Genomic DNA, 20,059 nt, shown 5'->3' on the forward strand with positions numbered 1-20,059 from the left:
TTAAACTATTGAGGATGACTATAAAAATTTGGAAGAAGAGCTGCAGAAACTCTCAAAAAAAAAAAAAAAGATATTAAAGCTAAAATGGACTTAATTAAACATAAAACGGGATCATTGGAAAAGGAAGAAATAGTACAAGAAATCAGAAACATTAAACGGAATTATTGTGAGGCCTATAAACTGAGAATTAAAAGGGTTAATCAACTGATAAATGAAGAGAGACAGATTTGTTCTTGGCACTGAGGGTGAGAAAAAGATTATACAAGATTATAATGGAAAATCGTACTAAGAGAATGTACAAAAAGAAGAAGTAAAACAATATTGAAAGAAACTATTGCAGATGTTTAAAGAGAAAATCAGGGGAATACAACAATGATGGAACTGACAGAAGCTTCCAAAAGCAGAATGTTCAAAAGGACACTTATTATTGCTTTCTCTTATCCAATAATATAGAAAAAAGGAATGAACAGCCAGATATTTTGGGACATTGAATGAAAAGGGTGAACTCAAAATTATGCAAGCGCTGGAATAAAGTATAAATCTGAGATATATAGTTAAAAATTGTATAACATGTAGTGAAATCTGGTTAGAACTGTAACTTGGTTAGAATTGTAATTGATACTGTAACTGATATTGGTTAGAATTGTAACTCTTAAGAATTGGAAAAATTAAAAAGTACTTATGCAGGAGGAAGTTATTCAAAATTATGGAATGTGCAGAGATGAGTTAAATTGAGATTTGAAATTAGAGTAAGAAGATAAGCAATTTTATATGACACGGGATTTGTTTTTATTAATGATTAGATGAGAAAATATAGTAATGTAATAGATTAGGAAATTTTATAATAGAAATTTGATATTAATTATTATATATATACACATATAATAGATAGATGGAGATGTATTACTAATCCTATTGAAAGTTAAAATGTTTTGTAATATATGATTTTATAGATTAGTTATGAATGATTAATAATTGTTAATTGATAAGTATACAAGTATATTTTTGAATAGATGATATGAGAATTTAAGATTATGAAAGGGGCACCAACGAGTTTAACTGGTTGACACACGGTATAAAATGGAAGATGCTTTTTTATGCCTTTTTATGTTTTTGTTTGTTCATGTTTGTTTTGTGTTTGTTGTAAAAATAAAAAAAACATTAAGAAAAAAAAAAAAAAGAAAAAACAAGCATCTTGACTACCTGGTCAATTAAAAAAAACTATAAAATCATATTCAAATACCATGAATCTGAATCTGAAAATATTTCTGAACTCACTTTTTAAAAAAAGATAAAAAGTCTTATTTCCATACAACATTGTAAAAATATGTATAAAGGATTTACCAAATCTGTTATTCCAGCCAGAGCAAATACACCCAGTGCAACATTAAAATCTTCTTCAATAATCAAATAGCCCAAAATAGGTGCCAGACCAATCCTTGCCATTGAAAGTAGATTAGGGACAGTCCAAGGGTTTTCATACTAGAATAGAAAAATAACATAGAATAAAACTATTACAAACCTGGAATTTAAAGTACCTTGATATTATGGACGATAAGCTGTAAACTCTGCAGTTTTTAATATGTCTAATTGCTACACTGGAATGTACCAACTATCTTTCCTAAGAACTTTCTTAACTCCAAAGCGGACTTCCAAAAAGAAGTCTCAGCTCTGATAACCAGTGGATCCCAACTCTCCCGCTAAAGAGCTGCAGGGGCTCACTTCCCCACCAGTGCCAGAAAGAACATTTAAATTCCTACAGCCTAAAACTCCACAAGCAACAAAAAAGGGCTATTCTGGCCTGTGGCACTGGCCAAATGAAAAAGGTTCGTTTGTTTTTCCATTGTTACAAATCTCTTTGGGGATTCTTACATCAAAAGCCAAGGTAAAAATCCTTATACTAAATAGCAAATGAATTGGTTTTCAGGAAGTTAATAAAAGGAAATAGCTACATAAATATCAACTTCTTCTCTGAAATGTTCAAATGCTCAGAACATAGCAGCAGTGGTGAATGGTGCCTCCTTGGGATGCCACATCACCCCCAAGTTAAAATAATTTTACTGGTTGCCAGTCTCTCTCAACCCTAGGAAGGAGGCAATGGCAAACCACTTCCAAAAATCTTTCCCAGAAAACTGCAGGGACTTGTCCAAGCAGTCATGAGGAGTCAAAAAATGACTTGAAGGCACCAAAAAAAGTTACCTTCTGAGCCCACAATAGTCTGTAAAGCCTTATTCATTTATACTCAAGTTACAAGATCACCCACTCCCATATACTTCATGTCACACTTGTAAATCATCAATGGGGTCTTTTCGAGGTCTCCAAGGGATGTTTGATTGCAATCAATTTAGCCTTCTCCCTGCTCAGACCTGAATTGTGAAATACATTGCTACAGGAATTGAAGCAAGCTGTTTCCTTATTATAGTGTAGACAGGACTCAAGGCCTTTTAATGTCTTTGTGCTTTGTATCTTTTATTATATTAGTACTATATTATATTTTTAATGTATGTTACATTTTTACTGTATCTTGTGTGCCAGAACTGGGTTTATGGCATAATTTTCTCTAATTTTATTTTTGGGAAAAACATAATTTAAAATTTTGCTGCCCTCACCTTGAAACAATAACACTAATGTTTTCCATTTGTAAGTGCTTTTTATTCTTTCCAACCTAATGGAATGTTTTACAAAATTATATAAAGGGGCTTGCAATTCTACTTGTCTGTCTGCCAATAGGATAGCTCTCCAGAAACAGAACAGAATAGGACCAAATTTAGTGCAGCAGGGAGAAGCTGACTAAAGAAAGATTGAGTTAAAAAATGGGCTGGATCCAGCCAGCTTTGGAGAAGAACATTCCAGAAAAAAATGCCCCAATGCATTTCAATGGGAAAGGCAGTCCGGCAGCAACTTGGAATGCTGCAGACTGCTCAATTTTAAGCCCCCCTTCCAAAGGAGAGGATATGCAGCCCACCCTCTGCTTTCCAATGGGCACACACATACCAACATCACATGAGGGAAGAGCTGAAACACAGTCAACACATATCCACTCCCCTGATTAGGCCCTCGCACGCACACACACACGCACACTCACACACACAAACAGAACATGTATGCATACATCGTAATTGTCTACATAGAAACACAATGCAACATGTTACTTCATTACAGTACACAGAATAAATTACAAACATCTCCTATGGCTATTGATGGTAAACAGGTCGGAAAGAATTTCAAAAGCCAGGCTCTGCATGCTTTCCCCACCTTGTTTTTTTTTTTTTCCTTCTTAAAATTCTTCCAATTCTGTGCAACCTCATTCCAAATGGGACAGCATCACCATCATCATTGACACGTGGTGGTTCTGGTTTCATTTTCTTAGCCTCCCTGTTAAAATTCTTCCACTAGTTGCCCTTCTCATGTCTACTCCACTGAGACTCTTGCCATTGGTAATCTAAAAGGATCTTTACTTCCTAACCTTCTGCTTGGCTAGGCACCATGTGTTTTTTCCCCCCCACCAACTCTGAACTTATGATAGGTAAGGAAGCACCTGTGTCTACCATTCCCAAATGTTTTAGGTTACCAACAATCACAAGCTACCTTATCATATAACTCATCTCAACTATGATAAAAAAAAAAAATCCACATCAGTATATTTCTTCATTTTACATTTTTGTGACAAATCATTTGCAGTATTGCTCTTCTATCAACCACTGGTTTCTTGAAATAACAACCAATTTTCATGTGACCATTTTCCTCACAATTATAATATGCTATCTCTACATCCCTTCCCTGAAGGTTTTGGGGACTTCCTGACTTATCACCACAAATGGTACTTCTCTGTGTCCAGGACTGAAGGATAACTCTTGTTTACCTCAGATCTGCCAGATTTGAAGGGCAACTGTTCAACTATCTCAGTGATTCCCATTATTGTATTTGGCTGCTACCTTATTATTTTTATCTTTAACTCAGAGGGAAACGGAAAATAAAACTGAGCCAAACTTATAATTCTATTATTTCCTCCAGGTTATATATCTTGGCTTCATCTAACCATTTCTTTAACAATTGTATCTCCCATGTACAAAACTCCATGTAAGACTTCCTTCTTTCTTCTGAAATAACCAGGTCCCATTTTAGACTTTTAGTATTCAGAGTCTTTATTTTTTTTTTTTTTATAATGTTTTTTTTTATTTTTACAACAAACACAAAACAAACATGAACAAACAAAAACATAAAAAGGCATAAAAAAGCATCTTCCATTTTATACCGTGTGTCAACCAGTTAAACTCGTTGGTGCCCCTTTCATAATCTTAAATTCTCATATCATCTATTCAAAAATATACTTGTATACTTATCAATTAACAATTATTAATCATTCATAGCTAATCTATAAAATCATATATTACAAAAAATTTTAACTTTCAATAGGATTAGTAATACATCTCCATCTATCTATTATATGTGTATATATATAATAATTAATATCAAATTTCTATTATAAAATTTCCTAATCTATTACATTACTATATTTTCTCATCTAATCATTAATAAAAACAAATCCCGTGTCATATAAAATTGCTTATCTTCTTACTCTAATTTCAAATCTCAATTTAACTCATCTCTGCACATTCCATAATTTTGAATAACTTCCTCCTGCATAAGTACTTTTTAATTTTTCCAATTCTTAAGAGTTACAATTCTAACCAATATCAGTTACAGTATCAATTACAATTCTAACCAAGTTACAGTTCTAACCAGATTTCACTACATGTTATACAATTTTTAACTATATATCTCAGATTTATACTTTATTCCAGCGCTTGCATAATTTTGAGTTCACCCTTTTCATTCAATGTCCCAAAATATCTGGCTGTTCATTCCTTTTTTCTATATTATTGGATAAGAGAAAGCAATAATAAGTGTCCTTTTGAACATTCTGCTTTTGGAAGCTTCTGTCAGTTCCATCATTGTTGTATTCCCCTGATTTTCTCTTTAAACATCTGCAATAGTTTCTTTCAATATTGTTTTACTTCTTCTTTTTGTACATTCTCTTAGTACGATTTTCCATTATAATCTTGTATAATCTATTTCTCACCCTCAGTGCCAAGAACAAATCTGTCTCTCTTCATTTATCAGTTGATTAACCCTTTTAATTCTCAGTTTATAGGCCTCACAATAATTCCGTTTAATGTTTCTGATTTCTTGTACTATTTCTTCCTTTTCCAATGATCCCGTTTTATGTTTAATTAAGTCCATTTTAGCTTTAATATCTTTTTTCTTTTTTTTTTCTTTTTTTTTTTGAGAGTTTCTGCAGCTCTTCTTCCAATTTTTTATAGTCATCCTCAATAGTTTAAAGATCTTTTTCTGCATTGTGTTTCTCGTATAGTCTATTATCTTGATAAACCTTCATTGAGTCAAAGGATTCTTTATCTTTGTTCTTGCCAAAAATAAGAGAAAAAAAGAAGCAAAAGGAGAGAAAAAAAAAGAAGGAAAATAAAAAGAAAAGGAAAAGAAGGAAAAGGCTAAGCCTCTTTAACAAAAAACCCATCTGGCGGTGGAATAGAAAGCAAAGCAGAGCTTCTAGCAGAAAAAAGAGCTACTGCCACTAATCAAGGCTCTTGTGACTGGCTCAAACTTTCCATCTTAATGTTTTCAAAGTCGCTTTCAACTCCACTTTCTTGTTTATAGTTACGGATGGCACCTGTATAAACATGCACATCCCACTATCTTTTTAGAAAGCACAGGGTCTTTGAGCGTGCGTCACAATGAAAAAAAAAAAGCACTAATTCGCGCCTCTAAATGGCAGTGCAACTTTCTTTCATTTACTTTCTCTTAACTCCACTTTCCCCATTTCAAAGTCAAAAAGATATAAATTTCTTATAACAATAAAAAAATCTTAGTAAAAAAAAAAAGGCTTAAAATATAAAGTTATTGAGTATTAAAAAGAGAAAGCCAATCCAGTTAAAAATATATTTTTTTTTAAAAGAAAAACATCTTGTCAATTCCACTAAAAAGGGAAAGTTGAAAAGAAAAATTTTCTCCCCCTTCTTTTTTTTAATAGGGTTCAATCTCGCCGCTTAATCCACTTTTCTTCACTTTTAAAAATCTCTTTAAGTTACTTAAGGTGTTCTCTAAGAATAGTTGAATAGTAAAAGTCCATCTCACCCAGTTGACACCCTTCTCTTCCATCTTCCTTTGGAGCTGTCCCGGCTTTCGCAGCCATTTTTGGCTGCCTCTCCTCCACCGGCTTCAAGAGCTTCTCCCCGGATCGATCTGGGACTTGCGGCGTCCCTGAGATCCGCGGGACGCGCCCTTTGCGTTCGCCATCTCTACGGGACGGCTTAGGTCCATCGGGACCGTCCGGGCGAGGAGATATCGGCTGCCATCCTGGGAGCCCAGGATCGCCCGCCGTATCGCCGCGACGCCAGCTCCGCCCTCCAGTATTCAGAGTCTTTAAAGACACTATATGAAGCAGCTCGTTCCTTATAGGTCTCTTTTCATCAAACTTTAAACAAATTTCATGAATTCCTCTTAAGTTCCATTTTTTAGCAACTCATTCAAAAGTTGACAGGAAGACATAGGGATCTTCCCCAGGCATATATAAGCTAAGCCCTTAGAATATTGGTTCTCAAAGGGGGCGGTACCGCCCCCCGGGGGGCGGTGGGAGGATGCTGAGGGGCGGTGAACTTGTTTTGGGCGGCAGGGGGGCGGTGGGCATGTTTTGGGCGGTAGAGGGGCGATGAGCATGTTTTGGTATTCGAACTTAATTTTAAAACTCCCAAAAAAATTTATTAAATCGATTATCCGGTTTACACCATTTGTACCAGCAATAAAACGAACTTACGCGACGGCTGCCCTCACGCACTTCTAAGAATGGTGAGACGAATTTGTATTCTAGGTAGGCTGACCTTGAAGAACTTGACACTACGATTCTTCTCCGATCCCAACCAGCACAGCGCATGCGTCAGCTGTTTTCCCGCGGGATTAATCGCAGCGTGTGCGTCAGCTGTCTTCCCACGCGATTCCCACACAAATTTGGTGTGTAAGTCTACTGAAAAAAATTACTTAAAATTTTTGCCTTTTATAATTCAGTAACTCCCCCCCCCTCCCCATACCCTAAATTACAGGATTTTCACAAAGGGTGGCATTGAAAAATTTTCCACTCCTTAGGGAGGTGGCAGCTTCAAAAAGGTTGAGAATCACTGCCTTAGGAGTTACTGTCTTTCAATCAAACCTTAAACTGCAATGCTTCTGTTCCATGCTGACATTAAGCCTCTTTATCTCTTCACACCATCTGAACATACAGTAATGGAGTTTTTTTCTTTCACCTCCAGTTCCCTCTGCCTGTTTTCTTCCCTTAAGATCTTTTACTAGTTATTATTTGGCTGACTTGAAGATTCATTCCCCTTTTTGGGGGGGGGGGCAGGGTTCAGTCAAAAACAGTTTATCTTCCACACTGGTTCCCTCATCCCATGAATTCTGCTTCTCCCATGCTTTTGTAATACAGGCAGCTTTGCTCATTGGATTTCTGATCATTTGCCTTCTTGCTACTTTTCCCATCTGCTGCTTCCCGTCACTCAACTCACCTCTGCCACTGCCTCCTGGCTTCCCTTCCTTGCACTTGCTTCTTTGCTTCCTCTCCTGCAGCCTCCCAACTGCTGCCTTATCTTTCCCAACCTACCCACTCTTCTAAAACCCCTCCATTCAGCTTTTCTTTCTGCTGCAGCTTCTCCATCCCTTCCAGAAAAGGCAGGAGCTATGCCACTGAGCTTTCATTACTGCGATCTCCTCTAATGGTGAAAAAATCTACTGCATCTGCCTTTTTAAAACAAATGAGAAAAGCAAATTCATTTTGCTGATTGTTCCCCCCAAAAGATGCAACTTTAAAAAAAAAGAAGCAGTTGAGGAGGCTATAAAAATCTCAGGGTTATAATGCCCTCTATTGATGAATATATATATATATAGTAGTTTTACTTCAAAACTCTTGATATTATAGTTCCTCCAAAATAATAAAATAATGATCTTACATATAAACAATAAAATAAAGGGGGAAAAAGTTGCCCCTACCAACTTTTGAAATACGGTTCTCAACATACTGCACAAAAGCCTTCGAGTCAACAGACACTGGATATTTATGATTGAAAACAAAAAAATATTTTCTTATGGAATGTTGGAGCTTCTTATATGCTTCATTTCCAATAATATATTCATTAATGCATCACTTCGTCTTCTAAGAATTTTATACAACACCATACTATAATCTGTGTATATTTAGCAATTCTTAGGAAGTTGGCAGCAATTATATATTCAAATGATATATCAGTATTTTTCTAAGACTGTAAGAGAGTGGACAGTAAGTCTTCATTTGTAAGAGCAATCATATAAGAAGCCAACAGAGTACTGAAAAGCAAATTGTGTCAGCTAGGATGAAGTTCACATCTATACAGGCTGTAGCCAGCAGTCCCAACATGTAACAGAAACCCTGACTCTCATATCAACTCTTTCAATCTAATGGACTATTCTTGTCTACAGTACCAGCTACCTCAAAATAACCTAATGGAAAACCATGTCTCCTTTAATGTCAGCCCAGGTAATAACTGTTAATAACCTTGGACAAGTACAAGTTTTGTTCCCCCAAAGAAGGCAAATCTAAATTTCAGAGGGTTTCCTCGCTCAAATCCATTGCCACACTCTTCATGAATTGAGGATGACACTCTAGCTTTATAGATACATTATTTTGGGGGGGGGGAAATCCTAGAGCTCCTTTCAGATATATGCACTGTCTCTGAATGATAGATTAATGAGATACCACCTCACTAGAAATAAATATTCTTTATTTCCAAAAAGTTACAATGCCTTCTAACATATATAGGCATAGCTCCCTTACAATAGTTCTAGATCACCAATTCATCCAGACCAGTAAATACTTTGCTTTATGACTTCAATTATTGAGGAGAGGCAAGTCAACATTGAATGTTTTACGTCTTAATCAAAAGTTGCAGGTGATCCTCGCTTAGCAACCATTCATTCAGTAACCATTCAAACTTACAATGGCACTGAACAAGTGGTACTTACAACCAGTCCTCAAAGTTCTGGCCATTGCAGGATCCTCACAGTCACATCATCGTCATTTGCAACCTTCTTTGCTGGCTTCTGGTTACAAGTAAAAGCAATGGGGAAGCCAGCAGAAGGTAGCAAATGTCAACCATGTGATGTCTTTGCTAAAAGACAGCAACCAGAAGTGCCAGGATTGCCAACGCTAAGCAGTGCCATCATGTGACGTTGCACTTTACAACTGCATCACTTAGTGACGGCAATTCCAGTCCCAATTGCCATCGCTAACTGAGGGCTACCTGTATGTGGAAAAAAATAGTCCACTGCAATTTTTTACCTGCTTAGCAAACACATTTTATGCTCACCAAAGTACAATATGTCTATCAATATATTTAGCTGTTTGAAACAACAGGCTCTCTTTGCACACAGTTGATTTTTATAAATACTACAAAAAAGTTTCAATAATAATTTGAAATGAACACATACAGAAGATCTTACATGCTATTTCTGAAGCTAGAAAAATTGCAACATACATCTTAATGGAAGTTACTAGTAGTTCCGCACGTCCCAAAGTCAAGCATCAAGTTATACCCAGAAAACCAGAGTCATGTAGCTACAGAATGCCGTATAGGCCAGTAGCTAAACGCTACTAGGCAATCTGGCAGAACCACGTTAAAAACAATTTCACACGATCTGCGCAGCCACGAACTGGTAACAAACTGCTGGAAGTAGTTTAAAAGTGTGGGGAAGAGGCCAGGAGTCGTCCTCCAGAAAGACAAATCACTTCCGTTCTTTAGGGATAACGCGTAAAAGGCGAGTTTACTTTTCATGAAAGTACTGTAAACGTCAGTCTGTTTCCAGGAGGCATCCCTTTGGACTGCAAGTACGCGCTCAGGATGATTTTCCTGTGCACGAAGCAGCTTAAAGCCACGGCTAGATTTCTACGTGCAGAGCTTTTTAAAAATTATTTTACGGAGGCGCAGTCCACCGGGTGTGCCTGCTGCCTGAAGCGGGATAGCTTGGGCTGATGTCGGCTATCTCAACGTGCACGAAGGGGAGGAACAAGCCGGGGAAGGAGCCGCCTGCCCCTCTCCGCCCCTACCAGTTCAGCGTATCCGCGGCTCTCTGCTTTTCCAGCATCTGGTCGTTCCGAAGACTCCGCCGCGCGCTGCGACGCTCCCCCACAGCCGGCACGCGAGGAGTGAGGCTGCCCGTGTCCGCCGGAGGAGCAGCCGAAAGGGGGCGCCCACGCCGCAGTGCCTAGACGCTCGGGGCTGGGCGGGCGCACGCGCAGTAGCTGACGTCGCCCTGTGCCCGGGAAGGACGGGGAGCGAGCCGCCGCGAGGCCGCTCGAGGAGGCCGCGAGCGCAGCTTGAGGGTAGCTCCAGCGCCCGCCGCCTTTTCGGCTCCTCGCGGCGGCTGCTACGGTGGTTCCCAAACACCGTCCTGGGCTCGCGCTTCGCAGAAGACCCCACCCCCAGGCGCTGCCTTTGACCAACCAAGCCGCGGTCAGCATGGCTTGGTTGGGGCAGCGGGTGGGGGGGGGAGGGAAAAGACCTTTCTACCAACAAGGAGGAGGAGGAGGAGGAGGGGCAGAATTGAAACTTGCCCCTCCCCTCCTGCTCTCCCCTCGCCGCTGGCCGTCCCCCTCTTCCATTCAAGCACGCTTCCGCACCTTCTACCTCACAGTCCACCCAAACGTGGTTTTCACGACGCCTCCGCTGCGCTTTACGGCAAGAGGAGCTTCTCTTATTAAAGGAGAAGCCGCGCTCGTGGCGAAGATCGAACGGTGGTGCCTGCGAGGCGTCTGGGTGCGATCTCTAGGTAACTACCTGTAAGTGCTATACCTAGGGTGTTTAGAACAAAAGTAAGTGGAAGCTTAGGTTTTGAGGGTAACTCTTGTCTTTTGTAACACCACAGTATAATTAAGCTGAGAACCAGGCACCAGGCTAGAAACCGGGAGACCCTGAGTTCTAGTCCCGCCTTAACTGCAAAACCAGCTGGGCGTCCTTGGGCCAGTCACTCCCTCTCAGCCCTAGGAAGGAGGCAGTGGCAAAACACTTCCGAAATCTTGCCAAGAAAACTGCAGGAACTTGTCCAGACAGTCGCCAGTTGTCAACACTGACTTGAAGGCACAGAAAAGAAAAAAAATTAATCTGGAAGTAGAACAGAATTTTGCTGCATAAAGTAAAACAAACGCAAGCGCAGCAGGTGAAAAAAACGAGCCGGCCTAAGCAGGATCAGGCTTGATGTACTAATTGTAGGGGAGACCACTAGAAAATCCCAGCGCTGTAGGCTAAACTGGGAGAGTGAACCAACATCAGAAACGAAAAGCAATATTGCAGCCAAGAAAACCGTAGAGACACCTCATGAAGTTGTTGGATGCTGAGTTTGATCCAAAGGGACCTTAATAAACCTGCATGAATATGTGAATTAAAATCGTACTGAGAGGGGAAGATGTGGACAGTACATAAGCAAAGTGCCAATGGCTGAACAAGTGGGTGGTGGGTGGGAAGGGTGTCTCGATCTAAAGTACCTATTGTCAGCACAGGATCAATAGGAAGGATCCATCATGTGTCTAAACACTGGCACTGGAGAAAAGCACAACCACAAAAAAAAATGCTGTTCTCCATGGGATGCAAGACCTTCTCATGTTACCAGGTAGTGATAGAAGCTTAGGGACAAAATATGTTGCTATGAGCATGAATGTGTTGAATTGATTTAACTGTGTAATAAATACACCTATGTGAAGTAGAAAGCACAGCTGTTGTACCTTAAAATAGAATAGAAATTAAGGCATTTTCAGAATCACTTTCTCCCCTTAGCCTGCTTTTTAAATGCACTGAATATAATGTATGTATGTATGCATGTGTGTGTTTAATTTAGGCAATTTGGTTTTTAAGAGCTGGTGGAAAAATAGCAATGTATAGATCAAATAAGATAACAATGTTCCAAAACGTACAATTTATTATTATATCCTCAATTCCTTTTTCACAACTATGTATATAGAAGCAGAATAAGTCTCAAGGCTACTGCAAAATGTACAGCAGGATTGGACAGCGTGAGTCCTGGGCTATATAAAGCTAGGATGGAATACCACTTTTGTAGCCCTCAGTAAATCAATCACATCTTCCAAAAATCGATGGCATCATTTCTTACAATTTTACAGTTTTTAAAAAGTTGAAGAACTTCCAGATGCCCTCTAAAATCTAAAAACAATTCCTCTGTTTGTGTGCATGGCATACTTACATACACTCAGCATCAATGCTCTGCCCACTGTGGCCCTCATTTTTCCAAAAGGTGAAGGTAGGGAAAAAAAAAAACACTGAAGTCCAGTTTAGCACCTGGTTTGCCATTCCCTTCTTCTTACCAATGCCTGAATTTTACAAACTCTCATATTAGCAGGCAAGAATTCAGCTGAATAAGAAACATTAATGAGTTGCAGTCCTCTACATTCTTTTCTTCTTACTAGTAAACAGCATGGCTTCTCCTTAGGTATTGAATTACTTCACATTGTCTGAAGCTGATATAACCTTGGACCTTTTTTCAAGAAATAACCCTGATCATTTAAAGATTCAATGAAGTTTTCAAAGTCAGATATCTAAAAAATAAAAACCAGTAGATGTGTGATCAAAACCAACTACAAGATATAAATTATGTCAGAAAATTATGTCCATTTTTTTAACAGGAAAGAAACTTTAAAATGGTATGGAAACTTTCCACTTAAATCATCTAAGAAGCTAATCTATATATATAGCCAACGCATCCCGTAAGGTAGTGTTTCTTAAACTTTTTTCTCTCAGGACCCCTTCCCAGTTTTAAAAATTATGGAGGACCCCAAAAGAGCTTTTGTTTGTATGGGTTATATTTATTGATATTTACAGAATAATAATAAAAATTGATGCATTCAATTGATGGGATTTTAATATTGTATAATTTTTCAACTTAGGCTGGCAAATAATTTTGATTTTGCGGACCCCTGAGGGTCTTGGGGGACCCCCAGGAGTCCTAGGACTATACTTAAGAAACACTACCATAAGTTTTTGTTTGTTTGTTTATTTGTTTTGTGCCTTCAAGTCAGCGTTGACTCCTGGTGACTGCCTGGACAAGTCCCTGCAGTTTTCTTGGTAAGATTTCGGAAGTGATTTGCCATTGCCTCCTTTCTAGGGCTGAGAGAGACTGACTGGCCCAAGGTCAGCCAGCTGGCTTTGTGTCTAAGGAGGGACTAGAAATCCCAGTCTTCCAGTTTCTAGCCTGTTGCCTTAACCCCTACACCAAACTGGCTTTCCTAATGTATCCTAGTCATATTTAATGTATTTCATTTTTTCAATTGATATTTGAAACATTATTCCTTAAAAGACAAAAAAAGTCTAATGAAATAATTATTGAATTAAAATGTAGCAAAATAAATTAAACTCACTGAAAATTGGACAGATAACTTGTACTAGTGCTCACATAATAAAATACTGCAGAAAGAATAAAACTTTAAAGGCCTTTCAGTTAAGGTAGCCATTACCCATCTACACCCCCACCCAACAAAAAAAAATTTCCTAAGCAACAAAAGATTTTTTTTTTTGGTTATGTGCAAGTTACATTATCAATAATATCAAACTCAGATATCATTTCTGAAAGTACGGCTGGAGCTCCAAGTTCCTCCAGTCAATAGAACCCAGAAATGTTAGGAGCAACCATAACCTTTTCCTCCAACTGATAACATCAGTAACTAATTTCATCCTTCTAGAGCAGTGATGGCAAACCTGCGACGTGCATGTCCAAGGTTACATGCCACAAAATTTTGGGTGACATGCCAGCATTCACCAATACCCGACAACTATTCTCCCTGTTTGAGTTACCAAAGAAACTGAATTTGTTTTACTAGTATTTCATTTTTGTAATTATTTGACATTTCTTTATATAATACATAGCACCATACATGATTGGACTGCATTTTTTTAAATAAATGAATATGTAACGGATTCTTTCTTTTGTTTGCGGGAGGGGCTGACACGCCACCAGAGTCAAGTTAGGCATTTTCCAAATTTTTGACACAACCTGAGCTCAAAAGGTTCACCATCACTGTTCTAGGATATGCATAAATATTTATTTTAACTTACTTTTATATTTAATTCATTAGCAATCTTCCGGAGTTGATGAAGCTCAAAAATGTTGTTATAAGTTCTTTCTGCAACACGATGGAGAGCAGAAACAAATCTCTTTGCTTGTGACCTATTGCTCATTCCAGAACCATGCTGAGAACGTTCAAAATCCAATTTCCCAAACTCATTAGAGTAAGTTCCTAACATACTTGAGAAAAGAATAAATCAAAATGTACATAGTCAGCAAGAAATTAAAGTAAAAATAAAACTGCAAACAAGGCCAAGAACTGTCTTTGAATTTGTTCTTAATTAGGAAGGTTTGATGAGCTTAATAAAAAGAACACATTCACTTTATAATTCTACTTACAATCTTCAAGATAATCTATATAATACAATAATAGTGATCAAAAATACTTAAAAAGATAATCTATATAATACAGTAAGTGATAAAAAACAGTTAAAATAGGTTTTTTAACCCTATTTTGATGACCTAAGGCATGTAAGTTTTTACAAGATTTACTTTTCTATCTTATGTATATAATTTTATTATAGGTATGAAAAAGTTATATCCAGATATTCCCTTGGTTTTTTCTAATATTATTGTCATATGTGTCTGAATATTTAAAACTTCTAGGTTGCATTTGGCTTATTGAATGTGTGTTACTATACTTTGTGTTATTTTTCAAAATATTTTGATTTGCATTTGCTGAAAAACGTATCAGTTTGCATATTGTTCAGTTTGCATATTATTCAGTTTGCATATTGCAGGCTCACAGACTCTTATTTATTACAGTGGTACTTTATCGAGTTTATACTACCTGTACTTCATTATTTCAACAACATCCTCAGCATCTTCTTTGGTGGCAATTTCTCTTAATTCTAATCTTGATCGTGCCTTAAACAAAAGCAATGATGCTAATATTATATACAAATCTCCCTTATTTAATTGGATTAGAAATAGCATGGTTGGAATCACATTCATATTAAAACATAGTTCACTGAATAAGTCAGAGTTTGCTTAGCTGGGCTGACACACTATACTAAGCCATAAACCATGTTTTACAAATCATAAAGGTTGGGTTCACATTCCACGTAAAGCCAAATCTTATGACTGAGCATTATACATGGATCGTGAAAGAAATCTGTGCTAGACCTGAAAAAAAAAGTGACATTCTTCAATTTGATTACTGTGATATTGCCACAAGGTTTCTGAATTTTGTTAAATATTTTTTTGTTTTTAAAAACATGTCAGTACAAACTGGTGAACCGCATATAAAGATTTTCATTACTGGAAACATTAAAATAACTACAGCCAATATAGCATTCCTACTAAAGCTTAAATTAATTAAAAGATGACTGGAAAAATATATGGGAGAAACCATAGTTTAGCAGCAAAATAGGTGCTCTGCATATACTGTAAGAGTCTCAGGTTTAATCCCCAGTTCCCTAGTTTAAAGGACCATTCATAGCTGACCTGGGAATAAACTCTACACTTGAAAATTTAGAAGGCCTGCCAATTAGAATAAATTAGACAACCCTGTGACCCACTGAGTCATCCTTTGAGAGGAAGGTAGTGCAGTCTGATGTCAGCAGAATGAACATCAAATTTTAGGTGGACCATATTTTTTTTACCCCAATGCTGGATAGTCCCATGATCACCTAAGAAGAGTATATATCATAAACAGAAAAATTATTGTAGTAGCAAACAAACTTCAATAGTAAGTCAATATTTACTTACCTAAAGAGATAAACAGAATGACCATGGGCAGGCAAAAAAGCAGTGGAAGTGGGAGCGACTTCCTGCTGGCTTCCCCATTGACTTTGCTTGTGGGAAGCTGGCAGGGAGCGTTGGAAATCATGATCACATGACTGTGGGGACACTGCAACAGCCACAACTTTGTGAATAAAACTGGTCTGAACATTGTGGAAATTTCAATTCCACAGGAGTAATGGGTCCCAGATTTTTTTATGCATTCTTTAAGTTAGCGGATTTTAGGTACCTTGATTCAAAAATTATTGCGGTATAATGCACCGTTTGGGCTAACTTGAGGGTACAAACAGATAAACAGCATGAGAGTTTTAGTAGTATATAGAAGATAGTATTTTTCAGGTATACTCTAGGTCTAAGAATAGTAACTCAATTTAACTCTGAATTTGGGATCAGGCACAAAACACCTTAGTGATATGGAAAAATCTCTTAGGATCATGATAAATCAATAGTTTAAATTGAGAAAATGGCATGCAACAAAGAACTATGTTGCTCTCTGAAATAAAAATATAGCACTGTAAAACAAAGGACGAACAGCATAGCTTTAGAGGCAACATTACATGAGAGACAGTTTGGTCTAGTGATTAAGGCACCAGGCTAAAAAGCAAGAGACAGTGAGTTCTAGTCCTGCCTTAAGCATGAAAGCTGGCTGAATGACTTTGGGCCAGTCATTCTCTCTCAGCCCAACTCACCTCACAGGGTTGTGGGGAAAATAAGAGGAGGAAGGAGTACTAGGTATGTTTACCACCTTGAATTATTTATAAAAATTAAGAAAAGGCAATATAAAAAATCTAAAAAAAAAATTAAAGTTTTGGAAATATAGTTCATTGTAAAGTTGGAGCTGCACCGTAATACCAGCAACATTATATATTTTAAGGTATGAGAAATTATACAGCTAGATCTCATTTGTAATTGTGTCCTACTGCAGTATCAAATTTTAAATGTCAACCCTTATTTAGAAAACAGATGATAAAGCACTCATACAAAAATGTATGAGGAACAGCTCAAGGAACTTAAGGGCATATTAAATGCCAGGTCTGCCTAAATCCTTATCCATGATTTGATCTTGAATGAAAGGGTAGACCTGGCGTGTATCACTGACACTTGGAAGGAGAGTATTCCCTTCTTGGGGGGGTGCCTATCTGGATTTCAGGTGTTGCATCGGTAAATGAGGTGGAGACACTACAAGAGGCAAGTGGTACTGTTCCACAGATAACTGGATGTGAGGTGCTATTTTTAGGTTAGGCTTGAAGGACAAGTTGAGAGTGATGCTGTTGTACTGGCCTCCCTTTTACACATCAAATGTTTTGAATCTGTTTGTCCAGTAAGATCTGGGAGGACTTGCTAAGGGAGTGCTGTCTTCCTGCTAACAGAATGCCACCTCCAGGGCCCTGCGCTCAAGTCTCTTTAGTGATACTTTCCCTCCTTTGGAGCAGCTTATCCCAAGATATCTGGACCGTTCCATCCTTACCCCCCCTTTTTTTTTTGGTGCCTTCGAGTCAGCATTGACTCCTGGTGACTGCCCGGACTAGGCCCTGCAGTTTTCTTGGCAAGATTTTTCAGAAGTGGTCTGCCATTGCCTAATTCCTAGGGCTGAGAGGGAGTGACTGACCCAAGGTCACCCAGCCTGGTGCCTTAATCACTACACCAAACTGGCTTTCTTCGTTTTTGGAGAGCCATAAAGGTTTGGCTTTTCAGAAAGGCAATTGGGGACAAATAAGATCATGTTCCTCCTGAATGGTAGTGGATTGAATAGTCAATGAAAACAAGTAAAAACAATTCAATCTCCAGAAATGGAGCATCATAAATTTGTGTGTGTGTGTGTGTGTGTGTGTGTGTCTGCATGTACATCTGTATGTATATACATGTGTATGTGTATATATCAGATGCCAGTTTATTAACTTATAGTATGTGGTATATATTTCCACACACAAAAAAATGTTTTCCTCAAGACACAAGAAATCATTTTCAGTCTCAAATAAATAGCATCAACATGTGTCATTTAAAATAAACCAGTTATAAGTCAACATAAGAAAAAATCTGTATTGTGTTCTTCATCCATGTTTTAAAACCCAATACTATGAGCTGTCAAAATACACCTACTATAAAATTCTTAGGAACAATTATGAAATGAAATAGTACCTCAGTAAGGCGTATCAATGATTCTAGCTGTCGCGTTGTGATAGGTGTACTATCTGCTCTTTGACTTTGTTGCCGGAGTTCAAGATAGAATTTCTGGAGTATCTGAGCAGCTTCTGGAGATAGTCTGGGATGTACATACTGCCGTGCATAGCCAACATATTTCTTTAACAGTTGATGCGGAATTGGGTCGCAGTTTTCTCCTGGAATAAGCTAATAGTTAAAAATACTGTTTAGGTATTATAATATTCCATTTCAACTGGAAAAGGAAATAGTGTGATCAGATAGGAACTGTAAAGACCTCAAGGAGAACCTATATGATACAAGTTAATCTCTCACCTCAGTCTCAGATCCACAAAAAAGTAATCACAACACAGGCTGTTGTACATTTGTTACATATATTCTTGTACTGGAATATTAGAATAGTGTACAAAAAATGCTTAATAGTTGCGATCTCCTTCCCCAGTGCTTTGTCCACTGGCACTGGCACCTCTTTATCACTCATGGAGTGTTTGCCCCAAAGTTTATTGCTTTCAAGCAGAAACTGAACACTTGACTGAAAACTTCCAGGAAGGTTACTTTTGCAAAGAGTTTGCTGTTATGGTTTCAAATCAAATTCTGTAGCTTTCTAAAGTCACATAGAGTAGAAATTTTAAGAGGGTTTAAAGTATGGACACTGTTCCTGTACCAGAGACAGAACACCCAAGGCAGCTAAGAATACCAGGAATGCGCAAGGCTACAATCCGTGGCATCTGGCTTTTGTATCCTTTGAAAAATAGGTTTTCTAGATTATATGTTACAGGGGTGAAGAGAAACTCAGAAAATTTAAATCCTAATCAGAACAAAAAGTATATATTGGATATTGCTAATTTCCACACATTCATTTCATATATTACAGAATTCTGATTCTCTAGCCACAGAAGGTAAACATTTAAGCAAAATTTTAGACCTTCCAGCTTACACTATGATGCCAGCTACTTCAAGAACAGAAAGAATGAAAGAAGTAATTCAGTCTCCAGTAAGTCCTATAATTTTAAGTTTGTAGACAATGCTGTAGTAAAAAAAAAGTGTCATATTCCTCTAATAGTTCTCAGAACAACTTATCTCAAATGTACTAAATGTATTACAGAACCAAAAGACATTCAGCACATTCAGTCCCTTATTTGCATAAATTTTAACAAATAATAGGCATATTTGGATAACATATTGTCAGAACTTGTTGCAGTTCTTGCTTAACAGGGTACAGAAAAGAATGAGCAGCATGCCTCTCCCAGGTGGTCCAATTAGATTTGCGGGGAAGAGGAAAAGTGAAGGAAAGGACAATTGACCAAAGGTGCAAGATTGGAGGCAACAGGAGATGAAGGAGGGATTTACAGTATCAAATATTCACTGATGCCAGAAAAGAATCACTAAAGAAGCAAGTAAAATTTAACAACAAAAAGGCATGTTGAAAATCCTTCAGTGCATCAGAGAAGAATGAACCCAGCAAGACAGTGTAGTCTCGACATTTGTTGCATACTTCTAATGTTTCAGTAGGATAATGTAAAAAATTTTAAGATAATAGCTAAGTATATTCTTTTCTGGCCTTTCAAAAAGGAAGGCAAGGAAAAAGTATGTTCTTATTTTTCCAGACAACATAATCAGGAGCATTCCCTGATGATAAGGTATGGTAGGTCAAAACATGAACAAAATATTTTACCTTTAATCTCTCCACTAATGGTTTCTCCGAAAGAACTTCTAGGACTGATATATTTGAATTCTGAGAATTCTCACGAGTCACAGTAGCACTGCTACATCCAGTCTGTTTTCCACCTCTCATTGCCATTACGTGTTCAGAAAGCAAGTGATCATGATCTTCATTTGGAACATCCAGCAGTATGAATACTAAGTCAAATCGGGATAACAAAGCACTTCCCATTCTACATGGAAAAAACAAATCCAGTACCTGTAATAGTTCTGCCTCAAAGAACTGGATACAGCTTCAGAATTGACACAGAATTCACACAAAAACGAT

General features: G+C 37.7%; 1 protein-coding gene across 6 annotated transcripts in view; it reads right to left on the reverse strand.

Moving 5' to 3' along the window:
• LOC103068233 (DNA helicase MCM8) overlaps nt 1–20,059 on the reverse strand; it is a 51,489-nt gene that overhangs the window by 12,952 nt on the left and 18,478 nt on the right. For 3 of the 6 annotated variants that reach the window (XR_015795073.1, XR_015795077.1, XM_088134783.1), the window contains exons 15-19: nt 19,745–19,964; nt 18,049–18,258; nt 14,957–15,033; nt 14,157–14,346; nt 1,345–1,482 (exon numbers count right to left, since the gene is read on the reverse strand). Coding sequence is in view for 4 of the 6 variants with exons in the window: in XM_088134783.1 (XP_087990909.1) it covers nt 1,345–1,482; nt 14,157–14,346; nt 14,957–15,033; nt 18,049–18,258; nt 19,745–19,964 (835 nt within the window). In the remaining 2 variants the exon portion in view is untranslated. Of the gene's footprint in view, nt 1–1,344; nt 1,483–6,832; nt 7,015–10,144; nt 10,691–11,765; nt 12,644–14,156; nt 14,347–14,956; nt 15,034–18,048; nt 18,259–19,744; nt 19,965–20,059 lie in introns of those variants that run through there. The other 3 variants (XM_025164447.2, XM_007424718.4, XM_088134793.1) reach the window with 3 other exon arrangements.

The sequence above is a fragment of the Python bivittatus genome, unplaced genomic scaffold, assembly GCF_059951505.1.
Source record: "Python bivittatus isolate LINGU-HERP-01145 unplaced genomic scaffold, Pbiv_v1 ctg000020_np1212, whole genome shotgun sequence".
In the NCBI taxonomy this organism is placed as follows: domain Eukaryota; kingdom Metazoa; phylum Chordata; class Lepidosauria; order Squamata; family Pythonidae; genus Python; species Python bivittatus.